The sequence below is a fragment of the Sarcophilus harrisii genome, chromosome 5 (genome assembly GCF_902635505.1).
Source record: "Sarcophilus harrisii chromosome 5, mSarHar1.11, whole genome shotgun sequence".
NCBI lineage: Eukaryota > Metazoa > Chordata > Mammalia > Dasyuromorphia > Dasyuridae > Sarcophilus > Sarcophilus harrisii.
Window position 1 is genome coordinate 76476155 of NC_045430.1, and position 14297 is coordinate 76490451.

Genomic DNA, 14297 nt, shown 5'->3' on the forward strand with positions numbered 1-14297 from the left:
TGTGGCAGTTCATTTTTTGATGGGAAACTTAGGGAAATGTTTCTAAGGCTATGCTATGTGAGCAGGAGCTGTATATATGGCACACAGTAAGCGCATCATGATGCTTGCTGACTGATTTTTCTATACCATTTGTAGTGGGGAACACATCACCTAAAATGTAATGATTCCATTTTTATTTTTATTTTTTATATAGCTTTTTATTTACAAATATATGCATAGGTAATTTTTCAACATTGACAGTTGCAAATCCTTTTGTTCCAACTTTTCCCCTCTTTTCCCAATCCCTTCCCCCAGATGGCAGGTTGACCAATACATATTAAATATGTTAAAGTATAAATTAAATTCAATATATGCATACATGTCCAAAAAGTTATTTTGCTGCACAAAAGGAAATCAAAAATGCAGGCGGACAAAAATAGAGGGATTGGGAATTCTATGTAGTGGTTCATAGTCATCTCTCAGAGTTCTTTCCCTGGGTGTAGCTGGTTCAGTTCATTACTGCTCCATTGGAAATGATCTGGTTGATCTCATTGCTGAAGATGGCCACATCCATCAGAATTAATCATCATATAGTATTGTTGTTGGAAGTATATAATGATCTCCTGGTTCTGCTCATTTCACTCAGCATCAGTTCGTGTAAGTCCCTCCAGGCCTTTCTGAAATAAGGATGCTGACTGTTTCTTATAGAACAATAATATTCCATAATATTCATATACCACAATTTATTCAGCCATTCTCCAATTGAATGGCAACCACTCAGTTTCCAGTTTCTGGCCACTACAAAAAGGGCTGCCACAAACATTCGTGCACATACAGGTCCCTTTCCCTTCTTTAGTATCTCTTTGGGATATAAGCCCAGTAGTAGCACTGCTGCATCAAAGGGTGTGCACAATTATGATTCCATTTTTAGACCGTTTTGGTTGTTAAAAGTTCTTCCAGAGCTGATATTTACCATGTTGCAACTTTCACCTATTTGCACTAGTTCTGCTCTCTGAATCTGTATGGGACAATTATAATCCAAGTGGACAGTTCTTAAGCCTTCATGAGTTTCAGGTTCCCCACCGTTATGAAGGATTCCCCTGAGGAGAGCCCTTGTGGTTCTAGGGAAACCCATAATACTCCATATGTGTTTTGAACCCAAGAATACAATAGGAACCATCACTGTCCCTTCTCCCCATCTACACGGTGCATATCTAATGATACAAAGCATAAGATACCTCAGTATTTTACGTCTATTTGCGACAACCTGCACTGATTAAGTCACAATCCATATGTGATTTTACTTGATGGTCTTCCTAAATTATTGTAGACAAAAAACAAACCATCAGCTGGAAACCAAGTTTTGGTGATGAACCTCTGAACCTACGACTGGCTCTCGTATGGTGACATGGTTTGTAAGTGTGTCCAAAATCAAAGCCTTTTCAGCCTGGCAGGTCTAACTATATATATCTCCTGCTCATATAGCGTAGCCTTAAAAACACGGCTTCCCCAAGTTTCCCATTTTGGGGTGAATTTTGGAAATTTTTCCCATTAAAAAAAGTTGAATGTAAGGGATCTTTTCTTTTTTGTCTTTGGGCTTAGAGGCTTAGTCACTTTCTTTTCTGGGCCTTCAATAGCTGTAGTTGCTAAATATCCATGGCTACAGAACCATAACCAGTGGCCACAGGGACTAAGAAAGAATCTGGGCATGTGGCTTGGGTGATTTGGGTGTTCGTAGGCTTCTTGGGGACGGCACACCAGGATTGCTTCCTCCTGGGACGGCTGCTGCTTGGGTTAAGCCAGTTTGCCTGAGCACGTTGTTGGCAGTTATCCATGACTGGTATTGGTGGTGACACGTATGGCAGACTCTCCAAAGAGCAGCAGCAGGTGTAGGAGGAGGAACAAGGAGAGGAGAGAACAGAAACAGAGCCAGTGGCCTTGAGGGGCAGCTCTTCCTGGGGCTCTCGGGCCAGCTGTGGTCCTTGTTCCAACCTAGGTGCCTGGAAGAATAATGGTGTCTTTGACAGAAATAGGGAAGGTTGAAAGAGTGGTAGGATTGGGGGAGAAAGATAGTGAGTTTTGCTTTGGACATACTGAGTTTAAGTTTCAAGGCTGTCCAGTTTGACATGTCAGCTGCTAATGCAGAACTGATGCTCAGGAGGGTAACTAGGGCTGAATATGTAGATCCAGGAGTCACTGACATAGAAACCCTTGGAAGCTAATGAGTGTGGAGAGAAAAGATTAAAGGGCCTAGATTAGAGCCTTGATGAACACCCACACTTAAGGGAAGTGATCTGGTTTATGAATCAGCAAAGGAAATTGAGAAGTGGTTAGACAGACAGGAAGAGAGAACCAAGAGAGGGGAGTATCACAAAAGCCAACCGGAGAAGGTGGTCAGCAGTATAAAATGCAGCAAGCAGTTTAAGAAGGATGAAGAGGGGGGTGGGGGGGTAGAAAGGGGGAAAAAAGACTATCAGATGTGAAAAGAGGTTGCTGGTAATTTGGAGAGAGAAATTTCAGTTAAGTGATGAAAACAGAAGTTAAGAATGCAAAGTGCTGAGGGGTGAACAAGTGGAGAAGTGGACAAAGTATTGAGGAGCTTGACTAAGAATGGGAGCTGTTTCCGTTTAGATTATGGTGTGATTCTTAGAATGCTGTCACATTCCTCTTTGGAGCTTCCAAAGGCAAATCTTGGCTCAGTGCTAGAGAAAGAGGTTTCTCCCAATTTTGAGGTGTAAATTTCCCAATTTAAAGTATGTGTACTGCTTTCTCTTTTGCACATTCAGGGAGACCTCCACAAATCTGAATTGCAAGTTACCTCCCCCAGATCAGACGAAATGATGAATGTAAAGCACTTTGCAAACTATAAAGCTGGGGATGTTTGATGGTAGGTGGCAGTAGAGTTCAGAATGCCATTAGGGATAATTACTTTTCGCTGTTGACTTAATGAAATAAGTCAGTGAATTTTGGAAAAGCTTCTAAGAAGTTAGACCAAGATGCTAGCTTACTAACTGGACCCATTATTTAACTAGCCTTCACGATATATCTCTGAAACATTGATATCTCCATTTTATAGAAAGAAAAACTTTGACCAAGCAGCTCATTTACTTATTGATTCCAGCAGGGTTCTCATGTCCTACCTTTTATTCTAATTATCCACCAGACAATATTTCCTGAAATGAGGGTGTTGTCAGCTTTTGTGAGTCTTTCCATTCATTCCTAAGTTCCGGGTCATTCTCTGAGCACCTCCTTTAAAACTACTTGCATTTTTTGCTTCGTGGCAAGCAAAATGACCAAGAATGGTTTTCTTAATTGCCTTACCTCAGAAGTGGGGGAAGGTGGTATCTGACCAACTCCATCTGCCAGTGATGATGGCAGCACAGTGAATGAATTTGTTTCCAGTTCCAGTTTATACCTTGTCTCCCTCACAGCAGCATGATGACATAGAGCACAAGCATTATTATCTTCAGTAACTTAGAGTCCTGGATAAGTAATGAGGCTGAGAGAGAGAGAACTTTCCCAAGATCACCAGTGACAGAGCTTTCACTTGGGAGTTCAAGTCCAGCATTCCCTCCAACTAAACCTGCTGCCCTCAAAGTATAAATTTGCTTCTCTTTCTGTCCAATATCCTTTGGAGTAATTGCAAGCCAGAAAATTTATTCAAGCCTTGAATATCTCAGCCAGGTCAGAGCCTCCCACCCTCAGTAGCTGATCAGATCCCAGTGAGTAATCGGCAGGAATTATCCACGGGGAGCCCTTTTATCTCCACCACCATAGCAGCCATTATTCAGTTCCTGCCAGGCCCTGGAAATCCACTTGCAGAACACTGACATTCCCTCCACCCTGTTTAACTCCCCTACTGTTATCCAAGTCATTCCAATCCTTAGGAATATTTTCCATTATACCACTTAAAAAAGTAAAGAGTCACCAGCCATAGCCCTTCCAGTAAGAGGTGTGAATCCCTGGGCAGTCACCATCTATCTGCCCTCCCATTGTTTCCAGAGACCTGCCAGATCTTGTCATCTGCTCAGCTTTTATGCCCTCCAGATCCTGGGGCCTTTCCTTCTGTGCTGCTGCTGAGCCCTCCTACCTGTGTTCTCTCCCCTCATCAGAATATGAGCGCCATAATTGCATAGGCTGTCGGGGGTTTTCTGTCTCTGTCCTCAGCACTTAGCACAATCCTCTGAACATAGTAAACGCTTAATAGTCTTCTCTTCCATTCCATCATGCTCAAGGTCAGATAAGTTCTAAATATCTATTCTCAAACCACCTTGAGGGGAAGCTGACTTTTGTGTAAACAGCCCCTAGCCTGGAAATTGGAACCATTTCACACTCCATCCACCTATGCGCTCTCACAGTTTCAGATTAATAGCAGGCATCTAATCCTTGGTTTTTGTAATTTTATTTTACTGAACACCTAATGCTCTGGACAAAAACCTCTAGCTAATTTCAATGTAGCCATTTATTTTCTGCAGCGAAACAGCCTCATTTCACATTTAAATACTTGTCATTTTCTAGCTTGTCCATTTCTTTTCTTTTCTTTTTTTTCCCAAACACCAGCACAAATCTTTGGATAAAATAGTTCCATAGAGCAACAGAGATTGGCAGTGGGGAAAAAAAGGATGGAATCTCTAGGAAAATTGAGTACCTAGCCACCTGTGTCAGGGCAGTGGGTCACTAATTGAGTGCAAACCTCTCTTTTTTAATGTTGTTTATCCCCCCACAGGGCATACAAAACCATTGAGGATGATGACCTGAAGTTTCCCCTCATATATGGAGAAGGCAAGAAGGTAGGCATTGTGTTTTCACAGAATTGAAAGGATAAAGTACTCTGTGCTCACTACCATTATATTTAGCCCATGGCAGGCCTCTGTTTTCCACTCAGTATTTCTCTGTTTGATCATTTTGACAGCCTGAAAGAATAGCATATCAGCCATAAATCAGCCTCTTCTATTGAGATATGGTTGGTGATGAGTGGAAAGGACAATGGATTGAAAATCAATTTTACAACAAATTTTGTCACTTAACTGTTGAGTTTGTTTTGTTTTCTACGAGCAGCCGGCACACAAGACGAAATCCGAGACTTTGCTGTAATTAAGCCACAAGCAGATTAACTTAAATTAATTACTGCTGATGTGCAGGCAGACATGGAAGCCTCTATTAGGAAAGCCTGGGGCCTCTCAAGGCAGTTAGGTGGGGGAGGACCTAGTCGACCAGTATTGACCCCTGCTCGGGCTCTGCATCTTAAAATGGTCTGTAAACAAAGGACTCGGGGCTGGAATCCTAGAGTGAAAGGGGGAGATCTGAATTCACGCTTCAGTGAGAAGCCCGCCATCTCTTTACCGCGCCTCCATCCGTCTCCTTGGAACCGGCACCAGCATGTTCGGTCCCTTATATGAGATGGTGGATACAGCCAGAAGAGACGGAGGGTGACTACAGAAAGCGGAGTAATTCACATTACTCAGTAGTTACCGACTCTGTATCTGTTATGTGCTAAGCCCAGCGGTAGCCACTGAAGACAGACAAAAACGCAGCCTCCCTGGTCTTTGGGGGGATTTAACACTTCCCCAAATAATTAAACAGGGACCGTGTTTCAGACGGGAGCAGACACTAACAACTTGGGGGGAAACGCGGATGGAGCGGCACTCAGGAAAAGCCCTCAGTAAAGTGACACCTGAGCTAAGGCAGAATTGTGTTTTTAAGCACTTAGTTTTAAAGAGATGAAAACATGGGTTTGGTTTTGTTTTCAAGAATTTACAGGATGTTGTTCTAAGTTAAAATGCGTTTAATCTCTGTTCTACTACCCCTGATACAGCTGCAGCATATTTTATAACTGAGAATGAGTGTCAGAAATACTATTAATGAGTAGGGGTCCTTCACCCCAAAGTGTCCCTGCCTCCAGGAGAGGAGTGCCAGAACAGCAAACAGCGGCTTCCTCTGGGGCGCTGGGGCTCAGATTCTGGCTCTGGGCAGTTCTGATTAAGATGGTAATGTGAGTGACCATAGAGGAACCCATCTGTCCCCCATGTTCCCCAGTTTATGTCTAAATGGGAAGGGGGAAAAGGAAATAACCATTTATATAGTGCCCGCACATTTCTTTTAAACTAACATCCCATTTGATCCTCTCAACAACCCTGAAAGGTGAGTGCTCTTATTGTCCCCATTTTACAGATGAGGAAACTGAGGCAGACAGTTCAGTGCCTTGCCCCGGGTCATGCAGTTATAAACTCAGTGCTCACAACCAATACATCTGAGGCTAGGACTCAGGGCTTCCTGACTCTAGACCAAGTAGACTCTCTGCTACTCCACCATCCACCAGCTGCTTCCTAAAGGGCAACAAGATCATTAGTGATCAGAAAGACCAAAGGGGAACCAAAGGGAATAAGTTCTTCCATCCAGTCTAGAATAGCAGAAGATGGCAGAAAGTGGGTCAGTGCCAAGTGAAGGGGCCAACAGAAGTCAGCCCAAAACTGGAAGCCAGGGAGAGCAAACTCTAGTAATGGAGGCCTTTGCCCAGTGGCAGCCCAGCCCCAGCCTGGGGGAGCGACAGCCGGGGACAGCCAGCCCCGGGGCCGCACGGAGGCCCAGGGCCGGCCGGCTCATTCCTGGACATCAGGCCTTTCTGTGACCCTGGGATCAGCCCTGGCCCGGCCCCAGCCGGGGACGGAACCAGCTCCTGACTGAGGAGGGTTACCCACGTGGGGCTCCCGGAGAGAAGGGCAGCCATGACCACAGGGCCCAGGCTGCGAGGGAGATGAGGCGGAAACAAGGCCCGTCCCCTCCGCCCGAGAGAGAGGAGAGAGAACTTGACCTCAGGCCGAGAAACTGGGGTGCGAGAAATGAGCAAATGGAACAGAACAGCAGGCGTGGTCAAGAAACGCCATCGTTGAGAAGAAAAGAACTACAAACAGTGCAGAGAACCCGGCGAAAAGAGTGCACTTTTAGAGTTACCAGAAGAATTAAAGCAAGGGGGCTTGTTTTTAAAAAATAAAACTCTAGAGTAGAAAAAATAGAGAATATATAGCTATAAGCATAGAAAGTAGGCAGCTTTATCCAAGTTATAAGTCACTTCCTTTCTGTCTGCCTCAATTTTCTCATCTGTAAAATAGTCAGTAACAGCTCCCATCTCCCAGGGTTGGTGTAAGGATCAGACGAGATAGTTTATGTAAAGCGCTTAGCACAGCATCTGGCACCTAGTAAAGCACTATATAAATTTCATTATTGTATTCCATGAAAAATAGAATGGTGTGGTAAGAACTCAGTAATCCCATGAGGCAACAAGAAATGTTGGTACAAAATCAAAAGTTTGAAAAAGTCGAAGGAAATGTTAGGTATCCATTACCAAAATCCAGGGGAAAATGTCAAGGACAGATTATTTCAGTATCAGTAAACTCCCTAAGAATTGGAAACCTTATTTTCTTTTCCTTGGAGGCAATTTAGGTTCATGATAATTAGTAAGTGTCTGAGGTCAGATTTGGATTCAAGTCCTCCTTTTACTTTAATCTCCTTTAACCTCTAAGACCAGTGCTCTATTCATTATGTCGCCTAGCTCTCCTGGAAACTGTATGTCAAGAAATTAGAAAAGAAGTCTGTTAGAGCTAATAGCATCAGAGAAGAAAATAGAACAAATTCACTGGTCACCTCAGAGAAACCCCATGGAAAAACATTTCAGGATATCATAACCAAATTATGACGCTTCAATGTTAAAAATAAAATAAAATACTGCAAGCTTCCAGAAGGAAAAGGGTTCAAGTACTGTGGAACCACGGTATAGATTACATAAGGCTATATGATTCAGTTGCTATAAAAGAGAAGAAATTTTGAAATACCAAATAGCTTTTTCCAGAAGAAAAATGGTTCTTTGATCCTTGAAGGCAATAACATTAAATAACATAAAACCCAAGTACTGGGTGTGATTTTTGTTACGGTGATTTTAAAAGAGGAAAGGAAATAGAGGAAAAGAGAAACACATATGGAAAGAAATGCAAAAGAAGGGAAAGAAATTTGCTATTTCTCATAACTGAGGTGCATGAGCAGAACATACAACATGAAGAAAAGAATGGGAGGCATTGGACATTTCATGAATCTTACTCTTGTCCAAACTAGATAAAGGGGGGTTGCACAATGTAACAGTTTGATATCCAAGTACTCTAAACCACGTGGAAATGAGAATATGGTGGACAGAGAAGTGAATTACTTCTGTTGTCGATTTCTTTCTTTTCTTTTTCTTCTCTTATGTCCTTTGTAAAGACAAAGAGAAAAATAGATAAGGAGGGAAAAAAGGATCCAAGGATAGATTCAGAGAAAGCCAGGATAACATTTTCTATATAATTCCTATGATATTGTGAAGAAGAACAATTTTGAATGACACAGCCAGTGTGTGGAGCAGTTTGCTTGACTTTAGTTAGTTTATTACAAAGGAGGACTTTTGGAGAGAGAGGGGAGATTAGGGCCAACTATGGGGAATGGTAGTAATAAAGATGAGGAAAAAAAAAAAAGAAAAGAGCACCAACAAAATATTTTTAAAATATGCAGAATTGAAAACAGCTTTGAAGAAGACAAAGACAGTCATGGTAACATCCATACCATTATGTTAAAATTCATATATGCTTTTTTTAAGAGGTAGGGATTTACCATTTTATTTAAATTTTTTTCTTTTTTGTATGTCAAAATATTCTTGTTTGTTTATTAAGGTCATAATAAAATTCTTTTTAAAGAAACAAGCTTCTCTGGAAATATGCATTTCACATGTTTAACCTATATCAGACCACTTGTTGATTTGGGAGGGAGTTTGGGGGGAAGGAGAAGAAGAAAAATTTGAAACACAAGATCTTACAAAGGTGGTTGAAAACTAACTTTGCACATGTTTAGAAATATAAAATGCTACTTAAATAAATAAATAGCACTAGACATGAAAAAAAGGATTACAAAAAAAGCTTCTTCTCATCAGATGTTCAAATGTAGGCTTAATTTACTTTCCTTCCTGAGGCAATAAAGTGGTCATTCCTACATTTTGGCAAAATTTTCTAAAACAAAGGTTGAAATAAAATGTTTCCTCATTTAACCAGAAAATTCAAAAAGCTTTATTCATTCACTGAGCATTTTGTTGACCCAAAGCTTTACCCTTAGTAATTTTCAGAGAGCAAATGCATAGTGGTAAACAAACATAGTAATTATTGACATAAATCCCAGCAAACTCAGTAAGACATAGTTCTGGGATCACATTTTAAAACACCAAGGTTTCTTTTTTCTGCCGTTGTTCTTTTTTCTGTAGTCCCAATAGTCTCCACCCCATTGTTGGGTTTTCTGATTTGAATACAAAAATATTAAAATTAAATAGTTTTAAATTTTCCTTAGATAGTCTACAGGGTTTTGTTCTTCTCTCTTCTCTCCCTCCTCCTTCTTTCTTATCAGAAAATTTATGCAAAGGTAGTTATTGTTTGTTTTTTCTTAAAATTTTTAGGAATTTATGTTTGTAGGGTCTGTACTGTTTATAGCACAACTCATGATGTAGAGGCAGCAAAGATTTCTTTTAACTCGAAACTTTTTCAGTCAAACAGTATAAACTGAGAATCCCAGAATATCATTTAGAAGAAGCCATGAATATCATTTAGCTTAATCTCCCTCCTTGAGTAAGGATCCTTTCTATACCATCTTTAACAGGTAGCCAACCTGGCCTTCAGAGTATAGATCCATATCTTCTAAGATGTGAGAGAAGGGGAGTCCCATTACACAATTTAATAAATAATTTAATAAATAATATATAAATAAATAAATTTAATAAATACTTTAATAATAAATATACTTAAAACTCACTTATATTACAACCTAAATATTCTGGGTGGTGGTATTAAGTCATTTCAGTCATGGCTGATTCTCCATGGCCCCTTGCCAAAGAGACTGGAATAATTTGCCATTTTCTCTCCTGGCTCATTTTACAGATGAAGAAACTGATTAGGAAAGGATCAAGTGACTTGTTAGTATCTGAGGATTTAAACTCGGATCGTCCTGATTCCAGGCCTGGTGTTGTATCCACTGGGCCATCTTGTTGTACCAGTTTGGGTGTTGCTCCCCAACAATTCACAACTTTGGGTGGAGAGATAATGTATTGTTGAATGAATGAATAAATGAAAACACATTTTTAAGTGCTTACTTTATGCAAAGCACAGTGCTAAGCACTTGTAATACAAACAGAAAAAACACAGTCTGTATCCCTGCTCTCTAGTAGCTCACATCCTAATGGGAGAGACAGCACATATAGAGGGTTTCAGCTGTAATTCAAATAGAAAGCCCCCTCACCCTACCCCCCAATTCTTAGGGAAGATTAGAAATGAAGGTGGGAATGCATCTCATTTAAAGTCGTTTCCATTGATAAAATCCCATATGTTTATGATGCTAAATTGTTTGACTGTTCCAGTGTCTCTGATAGCAAGAGCTGTTTTTTCTGGTCTTTAGTAGCTGTAAAGAGATTACAGCAGCTGTTGTTGATTGGAGAATTAGAACCTTGAGCAAAATGGGTAAATAGCAGCCACAGAGATAAGGAATCAAAAGATGAACATCTGAAAACAGCAGAGAGAAAAGGATAGAAGGTGACGACAGTTGATGGCAAAAGAGGTAGAGAGATTAACAGGAACAAGTGGGACATTCTGTTTCTGCTTTTAGCAGCTGTGTTATAGCTACTATTTGAGTGGGATTTTTGTTGTATTAGGGAGAGTTTGTTTTTTGGGTTTTTTTTTTAGAGTGGAGGGTCTCAGTGGAGTGCTCTAGATGACCTGTACTTCTCTTCCTCCTAGGCCCGAGTGATGGCAACCATTGGTGTAACCCGGGGACTTGGGGACCATGACCTGAAGGTGCATGACTCCAACATCTACATCAAACCATTCCTGTCTTCAGCTCCTGAGGTAAAAGATGATGTGGGGGGGGTGAAGAAGGGCTTTGTCGGGCTTGTGGCTGTGCCTTTAAAAGAAAAATTCAACTAGATGTCCTCTAGAAATGTGCGCATTTCTCATTTCTGCTAGTAGAACTTACCCATTTCAACAGACATTAAACTCCTGCCATGTGCAAAGTAAGAGCCAGAAAGAACTCATAGGATAGAGACCTTTCATCACATATGACCTAACTAAAAAATCTAATACACTCCCAGGAGACTTAGGTTTTGTTATAAATTGTTTACATATAGAGTCTGCTCTGGTCATTCGTTCTGATGACTAGCAGAGCTGGAAAAGATTCATAAGTCTAGTTTGAAAAAGTACATCATGAGCTGCTCTTACATCCTTACTCATCTTTCAATCCTATTCACCCTTTATGCAAAGGTTTTTGTTGGAATTCAGCTAGTAAATTTCCACCTTCCATGAAATAGAGAAAATTAATTAATAATCAATTAAAGAGATGTTACACCAAAAACTTTCCCCAGGGGAGAACTGATCCAAGAGTATGAATGGTTTCCTACAGATGAATTGTAAACTGGGTACCAAGTATGTGAATCATTATTCCAGATTATGAGATGATAGTAAGAGAAATGCAAGCTTTTACTTCATGCCCAGCTAATTGGAAAAGATGACACAGGATGGGAATAATCAATGTTGGAAGCATTTAGCAAAGGCCTGGCACTGATACTCTGTTGATGGAGCTGCGGGTGGATCCATCCATTCTGGGACAAGGTGGGGGGTGGTGCTAATCAGCTAAGACAGTGACTTAAATCTCCATATCCTTTGGTCTAGAGATCCTGTTATCTGGCATGTACTGGAGGGAGGTCACAGACTGGGGTCCGTGGAAGGGTCCAACATGTATTAGAATATCAGTAGCAAAAAACTAGATGCAAAATTACCCCCACTAATTAGGGAGTAGCAGACTAAACAAATTGTGGTACATGCATATATTACAGCACCATAAACAATGAAGATGAAGACAATGGGAATGTATTAGAAGACATATAAACTGATGTAAAGTGAAATAAGCAGAATTATGAAAACTATATAAAATGACTGTCAACAACATCAATGGAAAGAAAAAAAAAGAAATGCTAAATGCTATAGAATTATAATGACTATGCTTGAACTAGGAATATGGGTCTCCTTTCCATCTCCACAGAGTGGAGGAAACACTAGAACACTGAAAAATCTTTTCAGGTTTGATTAATATTGCTGAAAGTTTTTCCTCTTTTTTATTCTTTGTTACAAAAGCTGGTTCTTTGAGAGGGAGAAGGTGAAAAAATATGTTGGAAAAGGAAGGCAGTATAAAAATAAGTTATCAATAAAAATGTTGTAAAACATATTACCTTTATTTTGAAGGAAGAGAAGGAATAAATATGTATGTAATGTCTGCTGTGTACCAGGCCTGTGCTAAGCACTTTTTACAACTATTATTTATTTGATCCTCACAACAACCATGGCACTATTATGATCGCCATTGGGGAAACTGAGGCAGACATAGACTGACTTACTCAGTCTCATACCTGGGAAGTATCTAAGCCCACATTTGAACTTTGTCTTTCTGCCTGCAGGCTCAGTACTGGGGATAACAGCAGTGGCAGCAGTAAGGTTGTAACCACCTCCTTATTGATGCTGGGCACAGAAGGGGATATTGAGCAAAAAAATGGAGCAGTGTGGCAAAAGTTGTGAAGGGTGTGATGGGGTTCCTTGGTCGGTGAGGAGCTGTGCAATTTTCTGACTAAATGTAATGTCTGGGCTAGCTTTCTGGAGGCCCTCCGAACTAGGCCTTGGTCCCAGCAGAATAGCCACCTGGGAATGGTCGGGAATAAAGACCAAAGTCTTTATTGTCGCCCTCGGTCTCCCAGTCTGTGCCAACAGTCTCAGCCAGTCAGCAGTGTGCATGACTCAGTCTCTGCTCTGACTCTTAAATACTCTTGTTACAATTAAATCCATGCAGCATACTGAGTATAAGCCAGTCATATCACTAGGGAACCAATTATCTCATCAGTCCCACTGAGTTAACACCTTGTTGTAGGATGGAACCAACCATACCAAGCCTTAAGTCCGCCTTAAGGCGTCCCTCCCTCTGCAGCACTGGCCTGTGCCTCAGGGAGAGGAGGATGCTGCCCATCTCCCTGCCCTGCAATTGACTGTCACACACCTGTACCTGAGGGCCGTCCATGGGCGCCACTTTGGGAGAACTGTGAGATAAGACCCACAAAGCCCTGGCTCTAAGTTGAACCTTGTTCATCTCTTGGCTCACTCTTGTGGCCAGGAGTGAGTAACCTTTAAGTGACAGTTGAATTACCAATCTGCTTTGTTGATGGGAACCCCCCCCCCCCACCCCAGCTCCCCATCCTAACCAAAGGGCGTGTCCCACCCACCCAGAAACAAAGCAAGGAACAGGCCCTAGGCACCGGCTCAGTTACAGAGGTTAAATCCGCATACAGGTTTTGTCTTCACGGAGCTTGTAGAGGGAGATGTGGTGCACACAGACCTAATTCTAATGCAGACTGACATGCGATAAGTCAGAGAAAGAAGTGGCAGGTCCGAGGATGATGGGTTGGTCTTTAGCTGCTGTTGTGTGTGAATTCTCTCTCTCCACCGGAGCCCAAGATCTTGAACTGAGTTTTCTTCCTCCTGAAATCTGTGGTAATTTTAAGTCTCTCCCCCACCCACCCCCCAGACCTGTGCTTTACTCAATAGGCAATAGGGAGCAATTGAAGGAAGGGTTTTAAGCAAAGGAGAGACATGTTATGCTCCGTGCAGAAAGACAGTCTGATAGCAGGAAAGGGGGATGGACAGGCTGAAGGAAAGACCATAAGTTCGTTGACTGTGACTATAGGAAAAGACTTCCACCTCTTTGAAGTCGTTCCAGGCAAATATCAGTTGCAGAGAAGTGGTTTGCATTGAAAATACCTAAAGAACTTAAACTTCCCTATTATCCCTCTAGTTAGATAGAAATTGCTGTCAAAGGGAACCTGTGTATGTTGAGAATATTTCGACTCCCAGGGCATATGATTTACCAATAATCACATAGTAATCCAGCCCTGAACTACCTTCAGGAAAATAGTCAGTGTTCATTCTAGTAATTTGGAAATTCTCCCACAATCCCAGAGGGTTTCAGTGCTTTTCGTGTTTGCTAACAAAAGACACTTTGACTGTTGGGGTGGCCGAGCCAACTAGTGACATCAGGACCTATGAGTTACTGTGGAGCATAATCCCATCGCCTTCCACAAGCCAAGCAAGGCAATAAATCACAGCGCCCTTCACACCCTAATGCCGAGCACTTGATACCATAATTGTTCCAGAGGAGTTTTTTTCTCTCATGAAAGGAATTGAGATGTCATATATTCCCATTAGATGTGCAAGTGCTATTAGATGTAC

At 41.4% G+C, this 14297-nt stretch overlaps 1 protein-coding gene across 1 annotated transcript in view; it reads left to right on the forward strand.

The window, feature by feature from the left end:
- PPM1H (protein phosphatase, Mg2+/Mn2+ dependent 1H) overlaps positions 1-14297 on the forward strand; it is a 304448-nt gene that overhangs the window by 251614 nt on the left and 38537 nt on the right. The window contains exons 7-8 of the mRNA XM_031940929.1: positions 4706-4769; positions 10773-10880. Coding sequence (XP_031796789.1) covers positions 4706-4769; positions 10773-10880 — 172 coding nt within the window. The remainder of the gene's footprint in view (positions 1-4705; positions 4770-10772; positions 10881-14297) is intronic.